Genomic DNA, 27,412 nt, shown 5'->3' on the forward strand with positions numbered 1-27,412 from the left:
CATACATGATCTAAACTTGTCACTATCTGCCGAGGATCGTTCAGCCTCCTAGGGGGCTGTGTATTACTAAGTTTGGTTGTCTTCTTGCCTTTCTCATCCATCCAAGTTGCCTCTTTAACTAGCCCATCCGTTGTTCAAAACTCGGCCATGGCTAGCCTCAAGAATATCATGAACACTGAAGACGACCACGTCGACTCTCCATCTGGTCCAATACCTCACGACTCGGATCCAAGGCAACCCTTGCGCTCCGACTCATCGGCCTCCGCCTCGACATATCCCACCACCAGAGACCGGCCTGCATCTACCGCTTCATATAACAGCATGCTGGACCCGACTAGACACTCGAGATTCATCATCGCCGAAACCTCGTCGTCCTCCTCTTCAGCCGGCACCATCTCTGCTCGCCGCCGCAGCAACGCAAGCATCGACTCGACCGAATCGCCCTACGGTCCTGGCTACTCAATTCCACCCTCAAACTCTCCCATGAGGCCCTTCCCGACAAACATGGGCGGATCCGAGCCACGGGTCAAACTGACCCCCATCACCAGGAAGATTAGCAAGGCGAAGAAGGGTGTCCCTGTTCACAACTGCGACCAATGCCCCAAGGTATGATGCCTCTTTCCCGGCCGTCACCAACACACGTCCTGATAACCACCGCCGCAGACGTTTACTCGAGCAGAGCACTTACGGTTTGTTTCACTCCATGAAAGTATAACACGAAACCTCTAACCAACTCGATATAGGCGACATCAACTGAGTCATGCGGCGCCCGATCTCCGTTGCCACGTTCCCAACTGTGGCAAGACCTTCTTCCGCAAGGACTTGCTCGATCGTCATGTGCAGAGACAGTATGTTGGTCTCGATACAGAGGAATATTTTCTGGGCATGACAACCCCAAGGCTAACACGAACGACACAGTGAGCAGGATGACAACCCCAAGGACTCGAAATCTTCGTCGAGACGCCGCAGCTCCAAGGGCTCCAATCACCCATATCCCCCGTCAGGACTCCAGATGCCAGAAGCATTCGCAGGTCACCGGCCTAACCCTAGCGGCGACCTACCTGTGACGCCTGGCATGACCCCTGGAAACTGGCAGGCAATGGCCACTGTCCCCAACACGGGCCAGAACCACACCCCGTCTCCACATATAATGGATAGTAACGATGACTATCCTATGGGGAATGTTTCTAAGGACTATATTCTTGATACACCAATGTCCAACCTGCAAACGACAGCGGAAAGCTTCATGCCGGGACTCTATTCGCAACCGCGAGATATGCCGGAGCTCCCTCTGCTCTTCATCCCCGACAATGCACCGGCTGCCCCTTCCTGGCAGGACAACCAGACCATGCCATCATCCGCCTCCGAGAGCACCTACTCAACGCCTTCGGATAACTCACGCCGCCACCGATTCCCTGTCCGTACCTCGAGTGGTGACTGGAATACCCACGCACCGTACCAAGCCGCCACCAACGAGACTCGGAGCACCGGCTTGGATACCGGCGGATATCTCCCTTTTACATACTCCGCCTCGCCACCAATGTATCAACAACTCTATGGTGACAGTATGGGCCTTCCTTTGCCAGGGTATGAAGACAGCACCTTGATATTTGACCCTGATCAAATTCAAGTCACCACTGTTCGTAGCCTGTCCCCCCAAATGGCCGTGGCTCAATCATCTGAGACTTTAGTCACCTTTCCGTCTGCCCCGACATCAGACCACATCCTCAACGGTAACATATGCGGCCGTCCACCAGCAGAGGGGCTTGGTATTCTAGACGCCAGAGAAATGATGCCGGTGTCATTGACCCGCGACATACGAGACATGGTACCCACCTACCTCAACGTCTATTGGGACAAAGTTCATCCCTTGTATCCAATCGTCCACAAACCGTCGTTCGAAAACGTGTCCGGAGCCGCGGAAGAGCATGCGGACGTGCGTCGATGCGCCATGGCGGCCATAGCCACTCAATTTCTTGCTGACAAGGACCACCGCATGAAGGGAGCACAACTCCATGCATATGCGTGGTACAAGTCCAAGGTGGTGAGTTGATCCGTACTTCAACCTACATGCTCAGCGCTGAACATATTTTCCTAGTTCACCCAATTGGATGAGTGGTCCTTGCCCGTCAAGCAAACAGTTCTCTTATGCGAGTACTACGCTCGGTTTAGAGGGAGGAGAAAGGAATCCTACAAGCCATCGTCTCGATTTGGCTTACTCTACCAAAGGGTTAGTGGGCCGTGATCTCTCTTTTGTCATCTCGACTTCCGTTTCCTTTCTGTCTCTGTTCCTGTTGTCGACTTTTCTCTCCTCTCTCTTCTTCTTCTCTTCTCTTTCTTTCTCACCTTCTCTTTATTTTTACACTTTTTCTTTTCTTTATATTCTTCTTGTAAATATTGAGTGCGCCACCGAAGATTCCCCTGCTCAACTCCCTTACAGGTTTTCAACAGCCAGAATGCCTTTGTGCCGATCCCTGCAGAGCATGAAGCCATGCAGCAATGGGCTGTGTGGATCGACATGGAAACGCGACGGCGACTTCTGGCGGCCTGCTTTCTCCTGGATGTCCACTGCGCGCGCTATCACGAACAGCGGCATATGTCAGTGGCTGGGTTAGATTACTCGTTCCCCCGCAGGCTTCCCATACCATTGTCGTCCAGCACCGCACCACTCTGGGAGGCATCCACATTCCAGGATTGGAGTGTGCTTCGAACAACAAGCAATCCGACGATGCTAAGGGATCTAAACCTAGATGCATTGACTTCTTCGGATATTGCCTCGGCACCTCCCTTTGATGGGGCAATCTTGCTCTCGGCATATGTTCTGTATCTTCCTGGCCGTCACACCCTCACGCAGCCTGAGATTGTAGAAGATGCTGCTACGGCCCAAATAGAGGGCATTCTCGCCAGGCTCTTCCCTACCTCGGCAATTGCCAATACCTACATGGCCCTGCACTACACCCCTCTCCGCTATCTCCTGTCAGTATCTGGAGATAGCTGGGTGTTCAATGAGAAAGTCACCGAGGCGAAATCCTTTAGTCAACACCAGGATCGACTAGACCAGTGGCGGAAATCCGGCAGCGCGGCCATTGCGACTGTTTTCGCTGCTCGAGCTCTCAAGGCATTCCTCGGTCTGGACTCTGGGCCGGAGGGGTCAGGTGACGGGGTTGGCAAACCCCAACGGAGACAATGTGCATTTTGGAAGGACATCTCAGACTACTGGGGTGTTTATGTTTGTGCTCTGATCTGCTGGGCCTTTGGCGACATCGGAAAGCGGAGCCAGGCTACCGGACCGGCTGCTCAAAAGGCAGCCATGCAATGGATTATGACTGTTTCCGAGATGGATCCTCCTGAAGTTCAAAACCTGTCTGATAGACACGGAGCGTACGAGGTGGTGAGCCTCGCACGTGCAGAACTGGCAGCTGATTGTCTTGGAGGACGAAACATTTTGTTTGCTGATGCAGCGGGGGTGCTCGAAAAGTTGGAGCATGGAGACAATTGGAAATGGTTTTAGGATTTGGGGTTTTTATAGAGGAGGATATTTTTTTTCCTTTCTTCGTCTTTTCTTCTTCTCTTCTTCACAAAGACATGGGGGTTTGGTGGACAGCAGAATGCTGTTATTGGGACTGATTTATGGCATAGCATGGCATTGTTTTGGTATTGATTACGGCATCTGGGAGTTAAGGATTGACGATAAATGAGGATAACGAAGGGGGATTGCACGCATAGGGATTCTTGTTATACTGAGCAGGGTGTATAGTTTGCCATTTGACATTTTGGGCGGCGATAGACTTAGAGTCGCATCAAGCATAAGAAAAAGCGTGTTGATAAAGACGTCGATTATGGCAATGCGAGACATGTTCGAGATTAAGTGATCGGGTGGGGGGTTTACGAAGAGATAAGGCATGTCTGAGTTGGAACGGGAGGAGTGGCAGCGTCTGTTGTATGTCTCAGGAGGTGGCGGCACGCTCATAGTAGAGATGGTGTACTTGGTGGGCAGCTGACAGGTGCGTGATTAAATGATGCAGTCGCTTGGAGAAGGGCTTTTTGTTTCTCAATGAGACGGATTGACGCCACGGTTGCGTCAAGTCGATGAAGAGCTTGGTTGGATGGACTAGGTGGTATGTGGCGCTGTCTGAGGCGGGTAAGCAAAAGATGGGGTTTTTTGTCCATTCCAGGTGACGTCGGGGTGACCTTGTAGCGCGTGTTGTGGTTTTGACTGGACAGGTTGGAGCGCTGGCTGTATGAATAGTGTACTGTGTACTCCTTGGTTGAGTTGTGGTGAATCTGAGGCTACTTGTGGTGTGGTGGTGGGTGCTGCAGTTGGTCATGCATGCGTTGGTGATGTTTCACAGGTACGGTTCCTTATTGGAAGAACTCATGATGGTTGGGATGGCCAACAAAGGATCACTGGGTGTGTTTCAGTAGGTACCCAGGTAGGTAATTAGAGAGGAAGAATGGCGGCTTTGTGTTGGGTGTGTTGGTTGATGCCATGTACTTGGTTGGACCTGGGCGACAGCGGTGGGGAGTGGAAGACGGGAGGAAAATGAGAGGAAAATGAGAGGAAAATGAGAGGAAGAGCGGTGACGAAATAACGAGGGCGAATTCGCGACGAGAGACAGGCCAACGACAAATGACCCATGTTGAGATGGGATTTGCAGCCCACTCCGGTTCCCAACGTTGCGGGCCCCAAAGTCCCGTTTTGGTTCCCGGTGCTTCAACTCCCCGAAAGAGCCGAGTGGACAAAGACCGCTTAAAGACCGCTTGAAGACCGCTTGGGGGAGGCGGTTCCGGAGAAGCGGCACGGGATAAATGTGGGATCTTCATACTACGAGGGAAACCAGCGCCCGAACAGGCGCAGAAGCAGACGCTCAACTGTCCAAAGCGTGCGAGGATCCGGGGCAGAATTCCACGACGAGCAGAGGCTGGCACGGGGGCGGGGCTGCGGGTTATTATGCCTCAGCAGGGGGAGGGCCCCCCGTAGGTTCGCAGGTTCGTCACTGATAGGTACTTGTGTTCGTTTGCGTGGTATCGGCTCGGGGCTTTTCAGCGAGTAAACGAGTAAAGAATACATTTCCTCTACTCAGTTATGTGTTGCTTCTGCGTGTTTCTTTCACGTGAAGGAGGGGGGTTGGAGGATTTCGGTGCCCCGTGCGTGTCAGCTCAGGGCTCGGCGGCGTGTGAGTGGCATGCACCGGCCGTGAATTAGCATCAGCGCTGACGCGAGTGGCCTGCAGTCGCAGTGGACTCCCAGTGGTTCCAGTGGTTCCAGTGGTTCCAATGGTTCCCATTTGGTTCCAGTGGGCTTCAGCTGCAGAACCCCCAGAGCAGTAGCGCAGCCATCCAGCGTCCATCCCAACAGAGTATCCATGCCAGAACCAGCTAGGGCTCATAAAGGGCAATTTGCGGTTTGCAGCGAGACACGCATGAAGGCGAACAATGGGATTTCCAGGACCATGGCACGGCAAAGCCAGGCTCGTAAAAGACGACAAGACGCACCAGCGGCCAGAACCACCCAGCGGTCCATCGGCACACTGGTGAGGTGACCTACACGTGTTCAACCTGGCTAAGTCGGCACCTAAGTTACCTACCTACCTAGGTACCTACGCAGGCTGGGTCCCCGTCCGAGACAAAAAGAACGCGAGAGGGGGACACAGAGAAAGTTGCGGTGCCGAGACGAATTACGAGACATTTGGCGAGATACGCCATGCCAGGCAAGGACGCCAGGCCAGACAAGGACAGGACTAAAGAACCTGACCGCACGTCGAGTTGTCGTTGCGGTGGCCAGGCCGTCTTGGTACCAAATCCAGACCGACCCTAACCCTCGCCGCCGGGTTCCTCGTCTTGTTCCTCGTCTCCTTCCCTTTCCTCTCGCCTGCTGCGAATACATTGTACTTGCTACTTGCTTCTCCTTTCCACCCCCCCTGTCCCTCGCCTCTTCTTACTTCTCCCTCTCTCTCTCTCTCGCTTTCGCTCTTAAACCTCCATCTTCCTCTCTGGTTTTCATCTCAACAATATTCAATCCACCCAGACGCTACCTCCAGTACGATCGACCAACCAGCCGACCAACCGACCGGATACGGATTTCGTCCCACACGACCACGGGCTCTCACAGCGCTGTCATCCGGAGGCTTGGAAGCTTGGCCGTGGCTTGGCCTTACGACTACATTATTACGCCCGATCCAATAAGACCAACGACAGCCAGGCGAATACTCAGAGCCAACGCCCCATCGACCGGTGCGGGTATTTTTTATTTTTTTTCCCCTTCTTTACATGTGCTTAGGACCTCTGGGTTTTTTGGAAGCAAGCCTAATAAAGAGGTGGGAAGCTGAAGCTGAAGGCGGGCCTGGACCTGGGAAGCTTGGAGCTTAAGGTGGACAAAAAGGGAGACCGCTTGTGCTTCCCTTCCCCCCCTGGCTTGGCTGGCTTGGCTGGCTTGGCTGGCGAATGCAACACCTCCGGACGGACACGGATACTCACCCACTCGAAACAAGGCGAAACCACGGCGACGAGACATACAAGGCCATACAGGACAAATAACACTCAGCACCGGTCACACACACAAAGGTAAGCCCGTCGATCCTTCATCCTCTGCTGCAGCCGCGTGTGTTGACCTGAGGTGGTTGCAGGGCGGCCGCTACGTCACTCACCCGCTTTTGGATCCCCGCGCTGCGTTCGCTCCAATCGCACGGCGCGATCCCGCCCGCTACCCACCCGGGACGTGCGTCGTCGTGTGCTACGTACCCGAACGGAGAGGGACGACCAGACCTCCTCTAAATTACAGGGCACTCGTGGCGGTCCAGACTACCTGGAGAGCCTCGCCCGGCGTCTCGAGCTGACCTTCCCAGCGGCTGAGGAGCCCCCGCCTTTTCTTCTGGCTGGCAAACAGGGAACATCCGCCCATCTGCTAAGCCCCTCCAGGCCTCTGACGCTCCCCCAGGGGAATCCTCCAGGGCTCCATCCATTCCTCCCCAGGCGCCGCATCGCCCACACCACCCACTCACCCCCCCCCCCCCCCCCCCCCCCAAATCGCCCGTCGATCGATGCCCAGCTCGCTCGCCCCTCCACTCAGCGGGTGAGCTGAGTACTATTAGCCCGTCATGGTGCGCATCATTCCCACCCGCCTCAAGTCGTCGTCGTCGACTTCTTCCTCTTCCACCATCGCCAACAGCAGAACAAACAGCCCCATGCGCTCCTCCAAGTCCGATACCAGCCCTTCGCGGGATGCGGGCAACGGCCTCACCTTGAAGGTCTCCATCATCAAGGTACCTCGCTCGCCTGCTTGCCCTGCCTTCCTCGTGCATGCATCCTCCATCCCCGCGTAATCGCCGTCTCGACAATTGCTCCAATTCCAACAGCGCCTGTTGCCCTCCCGCTCGCTCGCTCGCTCGCGACAGTTCCGTTCTGTCTATCGACCCGTCCTGCTCCACACACTTGTCTACGAGAACTCTTGACTGACAAACCTCCTTCTTGCTCAACAGGCCAGAAACCTCGCTGCCAAAGATCGCAATGGCACTTCAGACCCAGTAAGTGCTTGCTGTCCTCCCCCTCCAAATCCATGCCCCATCCCGCCCACATCCACATGTGCTCCCTCTCCAATCCAACGAGCTTCTCCTGACAATATCTCTTCTCCTCCTTCTAGTACATCGTTCTCTCCCTCGGCGATGCCCGTGTCACTACCCACACCCAGCCGAAGACGCTCAACCCCGAATGGAATGTCTCCCAAGAAATTGCCATCACTTCCGTCCAAAACCTAGTCCTTGACGTCATATGCTGGGACAAGGACCGCTTTGGCAAGGATTACCTCGGCGAGTTCGACCTGGCCCTCGAAGAGATCTTCCAGAACGAGAAGGCTGAGCAGGAACCCACCTGGTTCCCGCTCAAGAGCAAGCGCCCGGGGAAGAAGACGAGTGTCGTCTCCGGCGAGGTACAGTTGCAGTTCTGCCTCATCGACAACACCAACCCTTCCGCTACCGCCGAACATATCCTGGACAAGTTCTACAGCCTCGTTGGTTCCGTCCCCGTTGGCTCCTCTCGGAACATCACACCCTCTATGACGCCCAGTCTGGCCCCGACCACCGTCCCGCCGACCTCAGCCCCCACCTCCCAGGATCCCACCGGAGACGAGGACGACGATGACGACGATGACGACCTCGACGACGAAGAAGAGGATCCCTCCAAGCCTGAGACTGCCGAGAAGCGTAGGCGCCGCCTGCGCATTAAGGGTCTCAAGAAGAGGCGCCGCCGCAACCCGTATGCGTTCATGGGAAATGGCTCTGACGTTGTCGGCATCATCTTTCTCGAGATCGCCAAAATCACAGACCTTCCCCCTGAGTCCAACCTCACCCGTACCAGCTTCGACATGGACCCGTTCGTCGTGGCCTCCTTGGGCAAGAAGACTTACCGAACCCAGCGAGTCCGTCACAACCTCAACCCCGTCTTCAACGAGAAGATGCTGTTCCACGTTCAGGGCCATGAGCAGCAGTACTCCTTTGCATTCACAGTTATCGACCACGACAAGTACTCGGGCAACGATTTTATCGCCTCGTGTAACCTGCCCGTTCAGGAGATAATTGAGAAAGCGCCCAAGGCGAACCTGGAGACTGGCCTGTACGAAGTGCGAGTCCCGAACCCATCCACTCCGAAATCCCAAGCTCGTTTCAAGAAGCTCGGACTATCCCGTTCATCGTCTACGTCGAGCCTCAGCAAGATCATCCGCCCCCCGATCAGCAAGAACTCCTCCGCTTTGAGCACATCGACCATCGATCCAGCCCAGGCCACTGCCGTCAACCGCGGTTTGTTGACGCCCGTTGATGCCGCTGCCAACACTGGCTCTGAGGAGCCATCGGAAACTGAAGACCCCGACTTCAATGCATATGTCGTACCCTTAAAAATGAAGAATCTAGACAAGTGGGAGGACAAGCACAATCCCACTCTCTACCTCCGCGCCAAGTACATGCCGTACCCCGCGCTCCGACAGCAGTTCTGGCGGGCCATGCTACGTCAGTACGACGCCGACGAGAGCGGCAAGATTAGCCGCATAGAACTGACGACCATGCTCGAATCGCTGGGGTCGACACTCAGCGAAACTACCATTGACGGTTTCTTCAAGCGCTTCCCACACCAGGACAGTGACAATGATGACGTTTGGGAGCTCACCATGGATGAAACGGTCACCTGTCTGGAAGACGAGCTGGAGTCCAAGGGCCGGTCCTCCTCGGGAACTGTCGCCGACAAGCTCAAGAACATTGTTCCGGATATGAAAAACCTTCTTCACGTCCCTGCCAAGGGTACCGACACTGGTCCTACCAGCTCGACCAGCTCTAGCGTTCTGGACCTAGCAGCGCCTCCTGGTCTCCAAACCTCAACCTCGGCGATTAATGTTCCCGAGCTCGGCACACCCGATGATGAGGAAAGCGACCCTCTCGCTAAGGAAGATGAAGAGGATCGAAGCGATGAGCACGTGGTAGAGATCCGAGAGTGTCCCATTTGCCACCAGCCTCGCATGAACAAGCGCAAGGATGCTGACATTATCACGCACATTGCCACTTGTGCAAGCCAAGATTGGCGGCAGGTGAACAATGTCCTGGTTGGCGGTTTCGTGACGGCCAGCCAGGCTCAGCGGAAGTGGTACTCCAAGGTTATCACCAAGATCTCGTACGGCGGCTACAAGCTGGGTGCCAACTCGGCCAATATCCTCGTCCAGGATCGAATGACGGGCCAGATCAACGAAGAGAAGATGAGCGTCTACGTGCGATTGGGCATTCGTCTCCTCTACAAGGGCCTCAAGTCGCGAGATATGGAGAACAAGCGAAGTAAGTCTGATGTATCCTGCCGAGTGTTGCAGAGTAGCTGACAGAGAACCAGTTCGGAAGCTGCTCAAGAGCTTGAGTATCAAGCAGGGCAAGAAGTTTGATGACCCCGCGTCCAAGGAAGAGATTGAGAAGTTTATCGAGTTCCACGGACTGGACATGTCGGAGGTGCTTCTGCCGCTGGACGAGTTCAAGAACTTCAACGAGTTCTTCTACCGTGCCCTGAAGCCTGGAGCCCGCCCTTGTTCTGCCCCCGACAAGCCCCGGATCATTGTGTCGCCTGCCGACTGTCGAAGCGTCGTCTTCAACTCAATCACGCAGGCGACAAAGATCTGGGTCAAGGGTCGCGAGTTCAACATGAAGCGACTGCTCGGCGATGCGTACCCGGAGGACGTGTCACGATTCGAAGGAGGAGCTCTCGGCATCTTCCGATTGGCGCCGCAGGACTACCATCGGTTCCACATCCCTGTGGACGGTATCATGGGCAAGCCCAAGACAATAGAGGGCGAGTACTACACAGTCAACCCCATGGCGATTCGGTCGGCGCTCGACGTGTACGGCGAGAACGTGAGAGTTCTGGTGCCCATCGACAGCGAACAGCATGGTCACGTCATGGTGATTTGCGTGGGTGCCATGATGGTGGGCAGCACCGTCATCACGCGCAACGAGGGCGATCATGTCCGACGTGCGGAGGAGTTGGGCTACTTCAAGTTTGGCGGTAGCACGATTCTGCTCTTGTTTGAGCCCGGAAGAATGACGTTTGACAACGACCTCGTGGATAATGGTATCGAGGCTCTCGAGACTCTGGTAAGTCATGCTTGGGGTGACGTATGGTTCAAGATGAGAAGTATGGAGACGGCTAACGCTGGATGCAGGTCCGAGTGGGTATGTCGATCGGACACTCGCCCGAGGAGTCGCAGTGGATGCCCGATACGCTCACCAGCGGACAGGAGCTTACAGAGGCGGAGAAACGGGATGCCAAGCGACGAATCCAGGGCAATGTGGCTTTGCAAGACTCGCCAGATGGTAGTGGCGATGACCAGCCGAAGGCCCGGCCGACCAGCCAGCCTACCATCAACACCATGGCCGCGTCGGCGATGTAGAGAAGACGCCGGCGAGAGCGGAGGTGCAGGTGGAGGTGGAAACGAGAGTGGAGACGAGAGTGGAGATTAGGTCGACGGAGAGGATATTCAACATTGGCGACGATAGATGACGGCGGATAGACGAACGGAGGGGATCACCCTTTTGGATCAACGAGGGAAAAGGGTTGAACGGGGTTTCACTGACCTCCTCACTTGAATGAAGTACAGGATACTGACTGACCGACGCGATGGACAACAACGACGATGACGAGAAGAATGACGTAAACCCAAACAACAAAAAAAGGGAGTAAAATAGGAGGCGGATCGAAGAGCAACAACAGTTATGATACAAATGTCCCATGTAGCAGAGTATGTAAGTAGGTTCGTCAGCAGTGTAGGTGGGTAAGAACAAAGAGAGAAACAATGCGAGAAGCGACGAAGGCTTGATTTCTATTCTCGTTGGGTCGTTCTGCGTGCCGTACATTAGACATTAGGCTATTATGCAGAGAGTGCTCTAGTTTGTGGTCGATCTTGACATGCATGAGAGGGCGGGAGTCACATCTTGGCGTACAAGGGTAGCTGCGAGAGGATGAAAGAGGGAAGACGGGGGAGTTGGGTTGAGATGGAAGCCGATGTAGGAGGAGCGTCAAGACGAACGAGCAGGTAGGAATCATGACAATCCGTTCTGTCATGTCTCGACAGCATCATAACCCCACGCAAATGCGGAGGCGAGATGGATGCCCCATAGGTTATGGGTGGATGATTCGGAATGACGGTGGTCATGGGCGAGTTGCCGTGGTGCGCGTTGTGTCTGGATATACCGAAACGGATGCAGCAAGCGTCGGCGGAAGTAGCCCATTGTTATGGTCTTGTAGGAGCCGGACGACTAACGGCCTTCGACTAATGGCCTTCGACACGTTCCGATGATGAATAATTGAGGTTGCATGGTGTACGGACCGAGTACCGGTTTGATCACGAGGGCATGAATAAGCCTACATGTTTAAGCTGATAAGGTTGTTTGATGGGGGCTTCCCGAGTGGGAGCCTTGCAGCCTGAGGAGGAGTCGATATGGCAGCCTGAGAAGTTAGGACGACTCGACTTCAGACCTTAAACCTTGGAGCCTGAGAACCTACACCAGGAAGGAACTTGGACTTAGCAATCCGGGGTTCTAGATTCCATCTTGGGTTTGAGGCCTCTCCGGAGCTGAACTGGTTCGTCATTCCCAAAGTCAGCAAAAGCATACCTACATCCGAGCTGGAATCTTGCAGCTTACATTTGCACATTGATCCCGCTTACTGGAAGCACAGCAATGCTTACAAGGGCAAAAAACATCCCGCCTGCACCCACCCACAGGGGGCCACAGCACACCCACAGCACACGCGCGCGCGCACGCACGCAACAAGCTCCCAGCCCAATGCACCAGCCACAGCAGGGGCCCCTTGCAGCGAATGAAGACGCTCCGCCGCCCTCCTCCATCTCCTTTGGGGCCCGTCGCGGCGGGGTCCGGCCCAGCCCTGGCGTCGATGGGGGAGGGGCAGGACGGGCAGGATGGGCAGATGGTCACGCCACCTGGAGCTGGCAACGCGTGGGTGTGGGGAATGCAAAATGCTACAATGCTACGGTACTTCAGTACTTCAGTACAACTGTTCCGATGTGGCAGCGAGGTACGTATCCGAACTGCCAGATGAGATGCCGGCTCTGGATCAGAGATCAGAGATCAGAAATCACGGACGCATCGTTCGTTTGCGTGAAATATGGGTTTGGATTTCGGGTATCTAGATGTTTCCAAACGAGCAAGAGGGCAATAACAAAAGGCTGAAAACAATAGCACCGCATCTCTCTCTCCAGATCCTGCCAAGCAACGGAATCCTCAAGGTGGACTCTCCTCCCATAATGCCCACAACCCAAAAGGAAAGACTCCAACTGCGCCGAGTTTGTCATCGCAGCCGTCAAACTCCCAGACCAGGGTTTAAAGTGGCGAGGTGGGGCCTCGACCGCCGTTCTGGCCTTATGCCACTTCACACCGCGATGCCGTGATGGGGGCCTGGGTTTTGCATGAACCCCCACAGGTGTCTGGTTTCCCGTCGTGTCGTGTTTCGCAGTCGTCGACGGAGCCCCGATGACGTGGTGATTCGCGTCTGTTTTCTTTCCCTGGTGTTTCGTCTTTCTCGGCCCCCCCTTTCAATTTGCTTTGGGGTCTATGTGTGCATATTTGCTGATCGTGTTGGTATTGTTGCGCAGTCGAGTCATCGGAGGAGATGTTGACGTTGCCGAGTGAAGCCATGGGTGCCAAACCCCAGTTCATAATGTTGGTTCGTCCAGGGACCGTGTCGATGGTGAACTGCATGCATCCCTCCCCGGAAAATAAACACAAAAGCGACAAGAAATAATAAGATCCCATCCCAGATCGTGTGTCCAGCAAGTCATGTATACGCCGAGGCCGTTCCGATCCCAATTCTGCCCATTTCGTTGTCCTGTTTACAGCCAGAGAAGTCGATTTCTCCTCTGTCCCTCAGCTTGGAATAAAAAGTAAAAATAATGATGATGGTGATGTAGGAATTAAGTGAATCTTCACAAGCCCGTCGCCCCTCGGACAACGGGTCGTGAGTCGATGTCCAGCGTCCTCAATTAACGACGGCCGCTAGCATTCCAATCATCAGATGCTGTAGAAGACCTTCGCTCGGAGCGCTGGGCAGGAGGAGACGGGGAGCGGGAGAAGGGTCGCAAGGGAGAAGGCGAGGGCAGCGAGGTGGGCAGGGCGGGCTCGGGAGAAGGCTGTCGGGTCTGACGCCACGAGGCGTAAATCTGCTTGCAGAGGTGGGCGGACATGGTGTATGTGGGCGACATTTTGGTGGTGAGGAGTTGTTTGTATTTAGGATATAAAGATGTGATTCAAGGTAGAGAGGTCGACGGAGTCACAAGAGGTTGTGAGGTTGTCCCGGGGATGGCAGAGTGGTGTAAGTTGAGTTGATGCGGGAGGCAGGTTTCCAACAGTCGAGATTGATGGAGGAGAAAACGAGAATAAAAATCTCCAGCGAGATGAGAAGTATAAATAAGGTGTAGAAGACGAGATATGCGATAGATGCAAGGTGTGTAGGTCGGTTCGGGGAGGGAGAGCGGCAGATGGGGGGAGGGCGCCGGTTGGTATTTATTCCAGCCGCACAACCTCAGCTTGTCTGTCTTGCTTCGTACAAGCAGGCACGGCCAGCACGACAGGGCAAGCTAAGCCAACAGGTGCCTGGCCCAAACGTAAGTATATTGCTCGAAGGGGAAACGCCTCGAGCAGAACGGGAACCTTGTGCGTGGCTGCATGCTGTACCACAAGTACCAGCCCCAACGTTCGGTCGTTCTGGCGGCCAGTTCAGTGTCAGTCAGGCCGCAGGCAGTGGGCAGGCAGTGAGCAGGCGGCGGATGAGCGCCCCATACATCTGGAGGTACTGACAGAATGTACCCATCGCGGAGTGTCCACAGGAAAGTCCCAGCTAGGCGATGCTAGTCAATCATCGTCACGGGGGCTCCGCCGTCAGGTCTGGTCCAGTCATGGAGCTCCTCCCACACCGTCCCAGCGTCCCACTCCTCTGGCTCCGCTGGCCTTTCAGCAAGTCAGAGCCCGCCGGTGCCTCCCATTCCTACAACAGCCCAGAGTCGTATGTCACGGCCCGCCCACTCACCGGCCGGCATCGCAACCCATCAGTCCCCAACGGCCCAGGGTCCTAGAGGTTCCAGAGGGCCCTTGGCAGGAGAACCCGAGGGGAGCTGCCGGGGTGGCCAAAGGAGAGGGAGGGACCTTGCCAGCACTTTCCCAGGGCCCCTTTGTGTCGCCTTCAAGAGCCAATCTTCGAGCTCCGATTGTAAGAACCGCCCGACGGTCAGCAGGTGTGGCGGTGCGAAATCGTATGACTTGGGTCTTCTTCCAGCGTCTGTGTGTCCGAGTCTTTGTGGCGCACGGGAGGGAGGACGCTCCTCTCCTTCGTACACACGTACGCATTCCATCCAGGCCACACACAACCTCGGATTGGCGCCCCGGTGGGTCGGTTCGGCTCGGTCACAGAGGGCCCAGTGTTACATACAAAGAGTTGCCGCGATCGTCACGGAGCCACTTGAAGGACGTACCTCCATTCACGGTACATCGAGGGCATTGGTGCCGTACCGCACCGTCACGGAGCGGAGCGGCTTGGCCCACTGGCCACTGTCCCTGGCAGAAACTGGATCGACGACAACTTGCGAGATGGGGCATTCATTCCGTGGGGGGTGGTGATCTGTGCGACTTGTTGGCTTGTTGGCCGCGTGCCCTCTTACGCTGAGCAGAGGCCGAGAACCGGTGCTGGCACTGTTGGGAACCCTGAACTGACGGTTTGGTTTGGCTGGTTTCGAGAGCTGCGCGGCGATGCGACAGCAGGCCTTGGCGGCGTGGGGAGTCTTCCATCCGTCATCCATCAGTCGTCCGTCGGTGACGCCATCGCCGCGATCCAGTCGTTTGACCCGGATCCATCATCGCTCGATTCCAATGCCGCTAAGGATTCTTGCGTCTTGAGCGTGTCTTTCGATTCAATGAGAGCAATAGAAAGAGAGGAAGTCAATTACCTGACTTGGGTACCTGCCCAGGCATCCATTGAGGCATCCATTGAGGCATGTACAGCACGTGATGGCTTCCTGCGGTTTCGCCATGTCATGTACGAATACGGCAACACATTTTTTACCTAGCTGTTGTCCACTTGAGCAGCCGCCAGTAGATGCTTCCCAAAAATAGCCCCAGCTTGCTTCGTCCTCAGCAACGTCCAAGATGAGGATATCTAACACAGGGGAGACACGAGCCAGGAATCACTAAACGTCATGGTTAAATCTCTCTTTCATTATTTCAACTTTTACCAAAATGTTGCTCTCCCTGAGAGTCTGGGTATATCAAAAAGCTATGCAAGTCCACAAATAAACACCAGTCCAACCCCTTTGTGCCTATTCCAGCACTCTGAAGGGGGTTCTTTTTATCCCATTGCTCGAAAACACCGTCTAACCTCCTCATCTCTATCGACTGCTTATGCATACGACCTCCCCACCAGAATATCTCCCACTGGTCGTGCCGAAAAGGTCGCGTGGCCGGCATACATTCCGATGCCCTCCCGGACGACTCCCCACCGCACAGCCAGCGCCTCTACGCCGTCCTCCTGCGGCACTCGATGACACCGGGAGCTGAGGACCGCCGAGCAGGATCCGCCGGGAAGTGTCAGTGGATTCCCAGCCGGGTCACCGCTGTCAATCGCACCGCGTGGATCCGCCTTTCGGAGTGAGAGACCCAGGACCAGCAGACCCAAAGTCACCAGCACAACAAGCAGAATGAGGAGGGGCAGCGGGCAAAAGCCAATACCATTATGAGTGGTCCCATTGTCGCGGTTGAGGGCCACAAGAACGACGCCCTGACTCAGCAGGAAAGCCATCGCGGCATGCAAGAAAAACAGCACCCAGGACAGAGCTCGGGGCAAGGTGAGGTAGAGAGACGTAGTTTGTGCGCCGATAGGCCGTCCTGAAGACACACGCAGCGGGATGAGTCGGCCAGGTGCGACAAACATCGACAACTCATGGGACAGAAAGAACAGAGTGAGCAGTGCGTTGGTCGAGAGGTATAGAACGCCGACGAAGACTTGCGGCAACGCAGTAACGATGGCCAGGCCGACTCTTGATCCGCTGGGGAGGCTATACACTGCCGTCGCGTCAGCGAACGAAGAAAACGGGCTCTTCGGGCTCGCCTTCATCGACATTGCCAAAGCAGCTGCCGTCAGGCCCAAGGGAGCCAGGAAGGTCAACAACCATACGCTCCATCGCAGGGGCGAGGGCGTAGAGATCCAGCGGAGCGGGGCCGCGGTCCAAAACTTTGCCTCGCGCTGGCCCCAGGTGCCATTCTTGACCTCAGCCTTGTTCATCAGACAAGCATCCTGGGTGGCTGGGTCCGGGTCCTCAAGAAACGAGACCAGCGCATCGCCCAGTGTGACAAGAGGTTTGAAGTCATTGCGGGTAATAGCAAGCAGGAGTGCAACAGAGAGGGCGAGAAGGAAGATTAGGTTGAAAAAGGCGATGACACCGAGGAGAGGTCCACTGAGATTGAGCGAAGACGTTGCATCATCCGCGGATTCGGCGAGGCAGTAGTCGATAGAATCGGTCTTCTTGTCGAGACCGTCGAAGAACTTGGATAGCTGGGTTCCGGACTTGGCCGTCTCAACGGTGAGACTGGACCCGGACTTGACGATAATCAGGACGCCGTCGTAATCGGTCTGGAATAGGTCGTTAAACGTAGAGATGCACTCCTCAGAGGTGAGTCGAATGAGGTCGTCGTCCTTCGCTTTCGTTTGCAAATTCACCAGTTCAGATCGGGACATGCCATTAAGGTCGATTTTGCTGCCAAGGGATCCAGATTGGATAAAGGATGTCGAGACGAGGGCCATGTTAGTAGCAGCGGCAGATTGGATGGTGAAGATTAAGGCATTATAGCTAGGAAGCTGGTCAGTCGCGCTTAACTCGCAAGTCTTGGGTATTCACTTACATTATTTGAGAGCCGACGGCGAGCACAAGGAGTGTCGCCGAGAGGGCAGCCCTGGTAGATGAGATCAGACGGAGGTTGCGCAGCGATGGAATTCCAATATCGACCCAGGTGAGCTTCTCGTGGGCAGTGTCCACCTCACAGCGAGTGGGGCTGCTGAGGACCTGAACAACGTAGTTGGCGGCTGCGACGAGGACGACGGCGAAGATGTCGACCAAGGCGTGAATTCCCAAGTTGGCGCCCCGGACCTCGCCAACATCGCCATCAACCACGGACGAGCCCCCTCCCGAGATCTTGCCCTTGGCCCCCGCGAAGGCAAGGCACACAATAGCGGCCACGAATACCAGGAAGGCCAGCAAGGCGTTAAGCGCAACACCGCCCCTCCAGCCGCTCGTCAGTTTCTTAAACGTGGTCGGCGGCTTTTGGTCCTGGAGCATCTTCTCCATCTCAGCCCGCGGTGTGGCCGCCCTGGATCCATCAGACATGAGAAAGTTGCCATTTCCGGGAGACTCGAAGTGGAAGTTTTGGTTAGGAAAGTTAGAGGTGTCGGGGCTTTCGGGAATTCGGTGCTTGCGGGCTAGGGACTCGGGAGTCTCGCCGCGGAGGAAGTGAACGACATAGTCGGGGATGACGTCGCTGCCGAGGATGCTAGAGACGGAGCGGCTGATGCTGCTGGCGGCGCGTTGTGGCAGAGAACCGCTGCGAGTGTGTCGGAGAGATGACGTGTATCGGATTGAGGATCGGGAATTGTTGAAGCTGTGGAAGGGCCATCTGACGGTGGGTCGACCCGATGAGTTTGTGAAGCCGCGGGTCCTTGGGCGTGATCCGGATCCGGACTCGGTCCCGGGCCCTGATTTACCTGGCTCTTCAGAGATGCTGTGAATATCTTCGTGTAAGCAGAGTCGTCTCTATGAGATGCGACACAGGTTGTCTCATGTGTCTCCAGTTGTATCTTCTTACCTCCCAATAGTTCTTCCCATACTCTGCTTGTCCCAGACATGTTTGTAGGACGCCTGGGACGGAGGAGGGCGTGTTGGAGGGAAGGTGCCTTCCATTGCGATGAATCGCTCAAGAGGTCAAGAGTGGTGGGTATGATTCGTTCAAAGAGTGGACGGGACGAAAGCCAGCAGAAATGAATGACACGAGCCAAAGGGCCGGAAAGCGGCAGCACTGCCTCACCAATACCAATACCAATAGGTAGGGGATGAACAGTTGTCACTACGAATAAGAAGTCATGAAAGAGAGACTTGAAAAGTAAGAGGAAGAGGGCTTGAATTAGAAGCACGCACGGCCAGCCTCGGACAAGGGGGGGAAAGAACGGAAGGGAAACGACTGGAAAAGAGCGGGAATGGGGGAAAAGAAAGAACGAAGCATCAAGCGCCAGCGGAAAGGCAGGAATGGGAACGAGGGGCGGCGAGCCCATGATAATGCTCGTCGTGGCCCAAGACGAGGGACCCCGGCCATGAGTTGGTTGTCCGAGCAAGCCTCCGCATGAAGCAGATCCAAGCACACAGGGACCGTTGGGGCCAATCACGGAGCGGACAGTGGACGGATATGCCGTGCAAGTGGGCGCGCCCCTGTTTCGGGATCAGCGCAGGCATCTGGGATATGACCAGCGAAATAGCGGCAGCCCAGTGCGGTTCTCTCGCGGAGGGTTCTCTCGCAGTGGCTGTCTTACGGGCTTGTGGACTCGTGGGGCTCGCCGTGAACGGACGAGAGAGGCGCGTTGACGATGCACGTAATTACACTCTTCGGCGGGGAGGGCACGCATTCTGGCGTCCGGACTCGGGAGCAATCTGCAACCTCAGCGAAGGATGTCTCGGGCAGTCTAGCGCAGCCACCCATGTCTTAACACGCCGTGATATTCAACGCTGGACGAAGGTGACAGGCGAAGAGTCACGGTGGGAGGAGCGGGGTGAAGCTAAACGCAGTGCCAACTCATCAATACGACCACAACCAGCGCGCATAGCCCTCACCGTCGGCCTGGAGGAAGCCTCGGAGCGGAGGACTGGTGATGGATTGATCGTGGCCGCGGTATGGGAAGTAAAAAGGCGCCGGGACGGATCGATGGGCCCGCCGCCAGCGTTTGGCACGTTTGGCCTGGCGCGAGTTGGGGCTCAACAGCTGGGGCGCAGAGTCCTTCGTCCATCTCATCTTCTCCATAGCTATCATCATCTCCCAGCGCGGGGGGGAGAGAAAGGAGGCGGTGCGGCGCGGCGCAGAATGGATCGAGCAGAAGAAGAAACCATTCCCCATGGAGCGCGTTTCACAATGGGATGAGCCTACTCAGCTGGTTGGATTGGTCCAGGGCGACGCCGCCCGTCACCCGCGCCTGCCAGCCCTGTCCGTGTGCGCCAGAAGAAGGACGAGAAAAGAGTCAAGGTCATGGTCATGGCCAAGTTGGGCCTCAGGGATCAAGGGTTGGGACATGGTGCGAGCAAAACGCGGCAGCGAAGAGGGAGAAAAACGGGTGAGGATATTTTTTGACAACTGAGAATGAAGCTGCCGAAGTTCGAGAAACATTCCAAAAAGAAGGGACCTGCGACAGCGCTTCGCTTCCCCGCTGTAGCGCCTAGCCCCAAACAGGCTACCGCCCGGGGCTCAGTGGCCCAGAGGGGCATAGCACGCGTTGCAGGTGCGTGTGATTGAGACTGGGGCTCTTTATTAAGGACGACGTCGACTGTCAGCCCAGCACCACCAACACCACCAACGGCCCAGCTGAGCCAGTTGGTCCCAGTTGGTCCCAGTCTGCTACTACTACGTAATCTCGAGCCCGTCAATCTCTTCTCCAGTCGCCTTCTTGAGTCCCATTCTCATTAAATGGCCTTCGTCACCCTAGGATCTTAACTTGGGTCAAACGCCTGTAAGCCAGTAGTATGAAGCAAAGCCTCCAAGGACCCTCAGGTCGCGACAACAAGGAACTAGCTAAACGGGCCCAACGGTCTACCGGCTGCCCTGCCAAGACCCAGCGGGCCTGCAATGACGATCTCATCCCATCCAGCAAGGGACGGAACGTACTAATCACTATCCAAGGCACCAAGAGTTAGAGAGGCGGCAGGCAGACGGATGGACAGGGGGGACATGTGGACCGCATGGGCACAATCATACTACGTAGTATATCCCACGCTCTCATATATTGCTTGCAGCAATTCAGCTTCTCTCCCTCCCACCAAAATAGAACAGCCACGCCTTCATTTAGGCGCATTAATTAGCTTCCGCATCTCACGGACCCCAAGAATCGGCGCACTAAAACGCTATATTTGAGGTTGCTAAATCTGGCTCAGCGAGGCTCCGAGTCGTCACTGATCAATCAATCCCCATGGGAAAACAATATATTCCCATCGCACTCAAGTCCTTGTCGCCGGACCCCGCTCTCCTCCCATTAAACTAATATCCCTGCTAAAAAGTAACGAGCGCCGTGGCTATGCGAATGTGGAAGTCCTGGTGTCCTTTTCAACCAAATATCCAGCCAGTCCAGTCATGTTGACGACAACGCCATGATGATACACTGCTAATTTCTGCTCTGACCCACTGGGTCGAGTCCCGCCATCCCACTCTTGAATATTGAGCTGACAACCCTCCTTCAGTCCGCGATGGCGCTCTCATCGGCCGGCTGTGACTCCGGGCTCTTAATGCCTGCTGGAACGGTAATGTTGGCCCGCGCCTTGTGCTGCGCTTCCGCAAACCGTTCCCAATGCTCTGGGTCGCTCGCCTCCATGTTTCTCCACGCAAGGTCGCCGTGCTCCTTAAAAGCTCGCACGGCGCCCTTCTCCTTCACCTTCTCCAAGAGTTCTCCACCAACATCCTCGGCCAGCTCAAAGAGCATTCGGACGTGCTTTGGATCCGATCCAATGTCGTCGATCGTGTTGAGCAAATCGATTTGCTCCTGCTTGAAAAAGCCCACCCGGAACCGGTGACCCGCACGCAAAATTCGTCCTTCTTCCTCGTCGAGCGTCTTAGACAGTAGCATTGAGTTCGATCTTGACAGTGGCTTAGCCACATTGAGTTCAGACTCGTCCTCGTTGTCTGACAGTGCCATACTCGGATCCTCCACCGGGGGCAGCGCTATGGGAAGCTCCTCCACCCTTCCTTTAACAGCCGCAAGCACAGGCGGTTCGTGCACCGGCTCTCGTGTATCCGGGTACTCGTCTTCGAAGCGCTTGATAATACCCTGCAGCGTGTCGTCCAGGAACATAAGTTTGCGAAGGTTTTGCTCGTCCCCGGGGTTAGCCCTGGCCTTGTTCAGCGCCGGCTGCAGTCGCAGGCGAATCTTGCGAGCACCCGCCAGGAGATGCTTCGACATGTCCTTCGCCTTTCCTCCAGTAGTCAGTGTGGCTCCTTGATTAGCCACGCCATTCTCCACGTCTCGGATAAACTCGCCCGACTGCCTGCGAGACTCATCGCCGCGATTCTTCAAACAACACGTCAGAGCCTTGACTACTCCAGTACCTCCAATCACATAATCCTCGTCTGGCGCAGAGCTTGCGTCATCGGGCAACTCATCATCGTCCAAGACATCATGGCCAACCAGGTGAGCGAGGACGTCGGGGTAGGGTGGCGACCTAGACTCCGATCCGTCGACGTGGTTTTCTGCCAGTGCAGCAGCAACAGCAGCGCTCACATCGGCGTCTTGAATGCGTTCCATATTGCGCAGACAGTACGCCACGACTTGTTTGGCCATGGCTTTGACAATCTCGCCGGACCGATCACCAGGTACTTCAATGTCCACGCAGATAAGGCTCTTAGATACACGTGCGGCTGCAAGAAGAGACGCGTACAAGGCACATGCTTCCTCTTGGGCTTCCTCCGTCCGCGCATTAGCCAGCTTCATCAATTCATCGTTTCCAAGGAGATTGATATGGGCGAGTTGGTGGACCTCAGGGAGGACCTCGACCAGCGCGATGGCTTGTTCTGATGTCATCTCAACACTTTCAAGATGTATTCGCTTCAAAGCAGCCATCTTCGGCAGGTATCTGGAAATTGTCAGCGCGGAATCCTTTCAGATAAGGGTTGATATAAAGACGTACCTCCTCAGCAGACCAACTGCGCTCGGGGTAGACCGGAAAAGTGCCGTGTTCTGTGATAGATCGATAAACCGGAAGTTCTTGAGCTTGACAAGTGTTGGTAGGATTTTGCAGAGTGACGAAGGTGTCAGGTTGCAGCCAGCCAGGCCCATCGCCCACAATGACGAATCCTCCTGAATTGCCGAGGCCAGCGCTTCCATATGATCCCCGAGATCGTTGCCATTTAAATCAAGGCCCTCACACTTGCCAGCAGCAATATATTTTACCACATGCTGTACGCCTTCATCGTCGATTTGGTTGTGTGCGAGACCCAGCCTGCCCACGCCACACTTTATTAGTCCATCGATGATAGCACCCAGTTGCTCCATGCTCGGTCCCGTCTCGCCGAGATTAACCAGTTCAAGCGTAGACCCTCCTAGTCGTTCCCCGAGGGCCTTGGAAAATATATCTGAGATGCCACGCGGTATTTGGACTCCATTGGGGAGTGCGCCGTTCTGCTTAACTTGTGATTGACGGGGGAATTGAATCTGGGAAACGTCGAGAAACTTGAGGGATCGGCATAAGTAAATGAAAAGGGACAAGTGCTTCCATCCATCGGGGCCAAGCTTGTTGTTCTTGAGCACCAATCGCTCAACCACGCTAGCATATTCCTCATCCTCATGCTTGGGCTTGCGTCTCTTTGAGGGGGGCCGTTTTGCTGCCAGGAGTCCAGCCAAGATTACCCGCAATCCCTCGTCGGTCAGGCCAATGTTTTCCAGAAGAACTTCTCTTACGGGAACAACGGCGAGATAATCACCCAAGGTGACGAGATCGGGCAGCTGCAGCCAGTAATCGGTCAAGTCCAACTTGTTTACCATGCCAGTCGAAGAAGAATAATTGGCCGTAGCGGTGAGTTGCTCGGTGATCTTCTTAAGGATCGGCGTTTCGCGCAGCTGGCAACACCTTCGATAAATTCGTACTGGGTTCGTGGTTGGATAAGATGTCGTCTTTGGAGTAGAAGCGCCTGGGGGCGTTTGGCACGACGAATCACTGCTGTCGTAATGGATCTCCATCGGGATAGAACCGTTAGCCTCGGCGAGTTTGCGCTTCTTTTCTTTCCTGGCTTTGCGCTCCTCCTCACTCTTCTTCTTTTTCTCCTTCTTTTTTGTGTTGTCCTTTTCTGCGGCTAGGGCTGGGGTTGCAGTGCCGTTTGTACTCGGGTCCTTGCTCGGGGGAGCGATGTCGAGTCCATTCTTCTCAATTTCCTTTGGTAGAGATTCGCCATTGCTCTGGATTGCGTCCTTCGTCTCTTTCTCGTCCTCAGCAGGTTTGGGGTTTTTGAGGGCATCGCCTTCACCCTTTTCCGTCATTTTCTTCTTCTGGGTTATGTCAATTGGCTTCGGGGGATGTGCGGTGTCGACTTCGCCATATTTGGGCATTGGCGCGATCTCGACGTCTACACAAAAGGCAACTCGCTTCAACTTGGCACCCTGCAGCTCTGAGATGGGACATCTCTCCCTTTTTTGGTCTACATTCAAAACCACGCGGTCTACCAAGCCGTGACCTAGCTTGCCAGCGGGTCCAAGGGCACCCGACGATGATGATAGTCGGCGGAAAACGCCCAGGAAGCCAGCCTGGGTGCTCCTGGGGGGGGCCGGGGTATAGGGGCCGTTGCCCTCAGGCTTGGCAGCGTGTTGCAGGACGGCATTCTTGGTAGGCGTGATCTTGGGGGGTTGAGGATCTTCTGGGACCGTGGGCGATGGCAACGGCTGGGCTGGCGAAGGTGAATTGGTGGGGGGCGAGCTGGAGGAGAACTTGGCCGAGATATTGGAGAACCACGAGTTACGGCGCTGGGTTGGAGTGCCGTTCGGACTCGGTTTTTCTATGGAACCGGATCGCGAAGGTCGTCTTTGCGCATTCGAGCCGTTGGGAGGCGTGGACTGGCCGTTCGTGGAGTGGTCTATTGAGGCCGACGCCGGCGCCCTGGCCGATGCGCCGGGGATCTGTCGAGGGAGGGCGGGCACTGGTGCTTTCGTTGGGGGTGAATTCTTTGGCGCTTTTTCTGGGGAAGAGTCAGTTGAGGGCTCTCGAGAAGGGATGGGATGTGCATCTCGCGATGCGGCGGGCGGGTGGCGAGTTGCAAAGGACATGCCTTTGGGGGCACCATGGGTCATCCAGCTGACGTCGACGCCGTGGACGTGCTCCATGGTGGGATCTGGTGGGATGGAGACGACGGCGACAGGGATGGCGGCAACGAGAAACAGGTGATTGAGGGGATGACGATGGTATGGCGTCGTGGTCTAATCGTATACGGTGGAAGATGGAAGGAGGGCGAGGAGCGATAGATGGAGATTGAGGAGGGTGGCCGACAAAGCCGTGGTACGGTTGCGTTGGGTTTAGGATAGGGACAGGCTTGATCCGGGAACGGGGTGGGCGCGACTGGGACTCCGGTACTGGGTACGGTATCGGTATCGACATGAGGCGTCCTAGTGGGCGAGCGGGCAGTCCAAGTACCACTCAGCAGCTGGTCTCAGCCCGGGCCAAGGTGGAGGACGACGACGGTAGGTTCATTTTAGCAGCGGGGTAGTTTAAACTTGAGAGCCGGGATGAATGATGGATGGTGGATGGTGAAGTCAGGGCCGCAGGTACAGTAGTACTGCGTAGGGACTGGACGAGCGGTGCGTGTGAGTGGAGGTCGGTTCGGTCTTGGGTGTGGTTGAAAAGGATTGCGGCCGGGCGTTTGTGCTGACCAAGGAAACGATTGATGATGATGAAGCTGGGTTAGATTTGTGGACGGGCTGAGGGCGGCGGGACGGCATGAACATGGGGATGAACATGGGGGAGGGATAGCAATAATTCGGAATTGACGGAAAAGCGACACCCTAGGGGGGCGTGTCACGTTCCAAGTTACGCATTACTACATAGTATGTAGGTCCTCGCGATGCTACCACCGACTGGGCTGATGCCAAATGCTGGCGATGTTGCTCCGGGTAAAAGAGGCTTCATGCGGCCGTTGTCCTCGGGGCCTTGGTACATCCCTCAAAGCTGCGCTGTCGGCTAGACCAGGTAGGATGTACATGTATAGCAATGGGATCCTGGCCCGCGCGGGCGGCATTGAGGCGAAAGTGAGGCTTTGTCATCGCCGCTATCCAAACCAAACTTCAGCTAAATCCTTCGTCGTCCTCACCACCCACCTCTTCGATGATCGAACCTCCCCGAACCAGGTTGCGAAAGTACCCGGGCATGTCCGCAACGATTCTCCAGCTTTCCAACCACATGTTGCGCACAGGTATCCCGTCGAGGATCGCCGCCATGTTCAGTCTGCCTGGCCCGCGTAAACCAGCCCACTGCCACACCCGCCCTACCCACAATGCCAACGTCACACACTTCGCCAGTGACCAAATGGGTACCGTAGTACCAACTTGGCACAGCTCGAAATGCGCGTGTGCCCCAGAACAGGTCGGCGATGTCATCATCAGCAGGGTCCCCAGGCGTCACACAGCTCTGATCAGTCTGATGTCCCCTTTTTTGTGTCCCACCACCCTGTCACTGTGTCCCTTGGCAATCGCCAGTTCACAACGACAGCCCTACATAGTGCCATGCATTCTTGCTCGATAATCGCAGTGCATCAAGTACCTATGTACGCCGAGGTCTAGACGCCTCTGGCGAGTTAGGTTGTACTCTCTCGCCGCCCCATTGCTGACCTATCTGTGCTCTCTCTCCACGCCGCCGGCTGTCTTCCGCCTTATTCGTGCCATCAGACGGTCCAGACCATTCTCTAGGTTTCGACGAACGGCTCTCCAGGCGCATCCGCCACTGACCGCCCACCCACAACAACGCACGACGAAGAACTACACCAGCCATGGGGCCTAGTCGCGTCCCCGTCGTCCTCTCCATCCATGACTGGGTGGGTTACCAGTCCGCCTACTCCCCTGCACGCTCCATCCCCAAGAATATCGTCACTACACCCAGACATTGTATGATCCGGGCGCCGTTCCGTGGGCCGAGCTGCGCGGTCCCGGACTGCCCAAACGTTATCCGCCACCCGCCACCCGAGGGACGAGCAGAGATTGGGATGGGGTTAAGTAACCGAATTCCGATTCCCCGACAAGAGAGACAAAACACCAGAATCCGTCTCGTCCCTCTTCAATCTCCATCGTGACGGCTTCGCACACATAACACAGCATCACAACCAAAGGGTAGGTAGGTATCGAGGGCTCCGTCTCGAAAGGTCACCCGCACTCCATCACGCGCGCTTTACACATCACATTAAGTAACTCCATCTCGGTCCGCCGCCCGTTTCGAAATCCCTTAGTCAAATGCCGAAGGCCAATTCCGCATGTCGAAATCAGCATATCCCGCCCCTCGTTATTATGCCTTGCTCTATACATTTTCCGATTCCAGGATGCCGGGGTTCGACGCATCACTACCAGCCTGCCAGGTGCACCAGCCGCCCAATACAAGGAAAACCATTTCCATCTAATTCCCGCACGTGCCCTCTCCCACCAGCTCCCGCCAAGTCCGCACAAAACGAAATGTCCTCGCGCTGTATTCATTGCCGTATTTCTGCACCGACGGGAACCCCGGTGGATTGATTGTCCAGGGGTGTCCTCCTCAAAACCTCGGACCACCAAGTCTCAGGCGGCCTCGGCCCGCATGACGGCACTTGATAATTAGCGTCTTCTTCTCGGTGGCATGTTTTCATGCAATTTATCCTACGACTTACATGTTTCAACATGATACCTGCATGCACACAACTAAGGCCCACTCAGGAGGGACCTGCCTACAAGTCGAGTCACCGTCGGACCGGTTTGAAGTACAATGAGACAGCCGTTCACCACAGCTATGGAATTTGGCTGGAAGGTATCTTTTTCTTTTCATTCGTGTGACCCTGAGTACGGACCTTTCCTTACGGACCTTTCCTCGAAACTCCAAACCCAATGCCAAGGTAAAAATCCTCACAAGTCCATGTCCACAACCAGACAAACA

General features: G+C 55.6%; 8 protein-coding genes across 8 annotated transcripts; 4 read left to right on the forward strand and 4 right to left on the reverse strand.

Annotated features, from left to right (window-relative positions):
• Positions 1 to 3: 3 nt before the first annotated feature.
• BGZ61DRAFT_240210 (uncharacterized protein) lies at positions 4 to 3,586 on the forward strand. The gene is made up of 6 exons (XM_046238330.1): positions 4 to 606; positions 664 to 689; positions 744 to 848; positions 919 to 2,041; positions 2,099 to 2,230; positions 2,441 to 3,586. Exons 1-6 carry the CDS (start codon positions 148 to 150, stop codon positions 3,509 to 3,511), a joined length of 2,916 nt encoding a protein of 971 aa, XP_046104971.1. The 5' UTR covers positions 4 to 147; the 3' UTR covers positions 3,512 to 3,586.
• A 1,223-nt stretch (positions 3,587 to 4,809) lies between these two features.
• On the forward strand, positions 4,810 to 5,818 carry BGZ61DRAFT_477895 (uncharacterized protein; the record flags this gene model as incomplete). The annotated part of the gene is made up of 4 exons (XM_046248953.1): positions 4,810 to 4,989; positions 5,085 to 5,177; positions 5,235 to 5,534; positions 5,597 to 5,818. The coding sequence occupies 4 exons, from the start codon at positions 4,810 to 4,812 to the stop codon at positions 5,816 to 5,818; spliced, it is 795 nt and encodes a 264-aa protein (XP_046104972.1).
• Positions 5,819 to 7,097: 1,279 nt separating this feature from the next.
• On the forward strand, positions 7,098 to 10,912 carry BGZ61DRAFT_532379 (phosphatidylserine decarboxylase-domain-containing protein; the record flags this gene model as incomplete). Its single annotated transcript, XM_046253858.1, has 5 exons — positions 7,098 to 7,262; positions 7,479 to 7,523; positions 7,640 to 9,812; positions 9,865 to 10,616; positions 10,685 to 10,912. 5 exons carry the CDS (start codon positions 7,098 to 7,100, stop codon positions 10,910 to 10,912), a joined length of 3,363 nt encoding a protein of 1,120 aa, XP_046104973.1.
• Positions 10,913 to 12,804: 1,892 nt separating this feature from the next.
• BGZ61DRAFT_240296 (uncharacterized protein) lies at positions 12,805 to 13,405 on the reverse strand. The gene is made up of 2 exons (XM_046238333.1): positions 13,200 to 13,405; positions 12,805 to 13,151 (listed from the first exon to the last, which is right to left on the reverse strand). Exons 1-2 carry the CDS (start codon positions 13,290 to 13,292, stop codon positions 12,900 to 12,902), a joined length of 345 nt encoding a protein of 114 aa, XP_046104974.1. The 5' UTR covers positions 13,293 to 13,405; the 3' UTR covers positions 12,805 to 12,899.
• A 2,519-nt stretch (positions 13,406 to 15,924) lies between these two features.
• On the reverse strand, positions 15,925 to 18,475 carry BGZ61DRAFT_493872 (uncharacterized protein; the record flags this gene model as incomplete). The annotated part of the gene is made up of 3 exons (XM_046250703.1): positions 15,925 to 17,371; positions 17,424 to 18,296; positions 18,381 to 18,475. The coding sequence occupies 3 exons, from the start codon at positions 18,473 to 18,475 to the stop codon at positions 15,925 to 15,927; spliced, it is 2,415 nt and encodes an 804-aa protein (XP_046104975.1).
• A 499-nt stretch (positions 18,476 to 18,974) lies between these two features.
• Positions 18,975 to 19,914, forward strand: BGZ61DRAFT_517826 (uncharacterized protein; the record flags this gene model as incomplete). Its single annotated transcript, XM_046252343.1, has 2 exons — positions 18,975 to 19,454; positions 19,603 to 19,914. The coding sequence occupies 2 exons, from the start codon at positions 18,975 to 18,977 to the stop codon at positions 19,912 to 19,914; spliced, it is 792 nt and encodes a 263-aa protein (XP_046104976.1).
• Positions 19,915 to 20,843: 929 nt separating this feature from the next.
• BGZ61DRAFT_240367 (uncharacterized protein) lies at positions 20,844 to 24,812 on the reverse strand. Its single transcript, XM_046238334.1, has 3 exons — positions 24,576 to 24,812; positions 22,448 to 24,485; positions 20,844 to 22,393 (listed from the first exon to the last, which is right to left on the reverse strand). The coding sequence occupies exons 1-3, from the start codon at positions 24,628 to 24,630 to the stop codon at positions 21,004 to 21,006; spliced, it is 3,483 nt and encodes a 1,160-aa protein (XP_046104977.1). The 5' UTR covers positions 24,631 to 24,812; the 3' UTR covers positions 20,844 to 21,003.
• Positions 24,813 to 26,620: 1,808 nt separating this feature from the next.
• Positions 26,621 to 27,197, reverse strand: BGZ61DRAFT_240396 (uncharacterized protein). Its single transcript, XM_046238335.1, has one exon. It carries the CDS (start codon positions 26,977 to 26,979, stop codon positions 26,656 to 26,658), a length of 324 nt encoding a protein of 107 aa, XP_046104978.1. The 5' UTR covers positions 26,980 to 27,197; the 3' UTR covers positions 26,621 to 26,655.
• Between the last annotated feature and the right edge of the window lie 215 nt (positions 27,198 to 27,412).

This window comes from Ilyonectria robusta, assembly GCF_021365365.1.
Source record: "Ilyonectria robusta strain PMI_751 chromosome Unknown BGZ61scaffold_9, whole genome shotgun sequence".
NCBI lineage: Eukaryota > Fungi > Ascomycota > Sordariomycetes > Hypocreales > Nectriaceae > Ilyonectria > Ilyonectria robusta.

Coding starts and splice junctions, on each gene's coding strand:
- BGZ61DRAFT_240210 (XM_046238330.1), top strand. CDS start 148: ATGGCTAGCCTCAAGAATATCATGAACACTGAAGACGACCACGTCGAC. Junction 607..663: donor ACTGCGACCAATGCCCCAAG/GTATGATGCCTC, acceptor CCACCGCCGCAG/ACGTTTACTCGAGCAGAGCA. Junction 849..918: donor GATCGTCATGTGCAGAGACA/GTATGTTGGTCT, acceptor CGAACGACACAG/TGAGCAGGATGACAACCCCA.
- BGZ61DRAFT_240296 (XM_046238333.1), bottom strand. CDS start 13,292: ATGGGATCTTATTATTTCTTGTCGCTTTTGTGTTTATTTTCCGGGGAG. Junction 13,152..13,199: donor CGGTCCCTGGACGAACCAAC/ATTATGAACTGG, acceptor GGCAACGTCAAC/ATCTCCTCCGATGACTCGAC.
- BGZ61DRAFT_240367 (XM_046238334.1), bottom strand. CDS start 24,630: ATGGAGCACGTCCACGGCGTCGACGTCAGCTGGATGACCCATGGTGCC. Junction 24,486..24,575: donor GACCCATGGTGCCCCCAAAG/GCATGTCCTTTG, acceptor ACTCTTCCCCAG/AAAAAGCGCCAAAGAATTCA. Junction 22,394..22,447: donor GCAGTTGGTCTGCTGAGGAG/GTACGTCTTTAT, acceptor GACAATTTCCAG/ATACCTGCCGAAGATGGCTG.
- BGZ61DRAFT_240396 (XM_046238335.1), bottom strand. CDS start 26,979: ATGAATACAGCGCGAGGACATTTCGTTTTGTGCGGACTTGGCGGGAGC.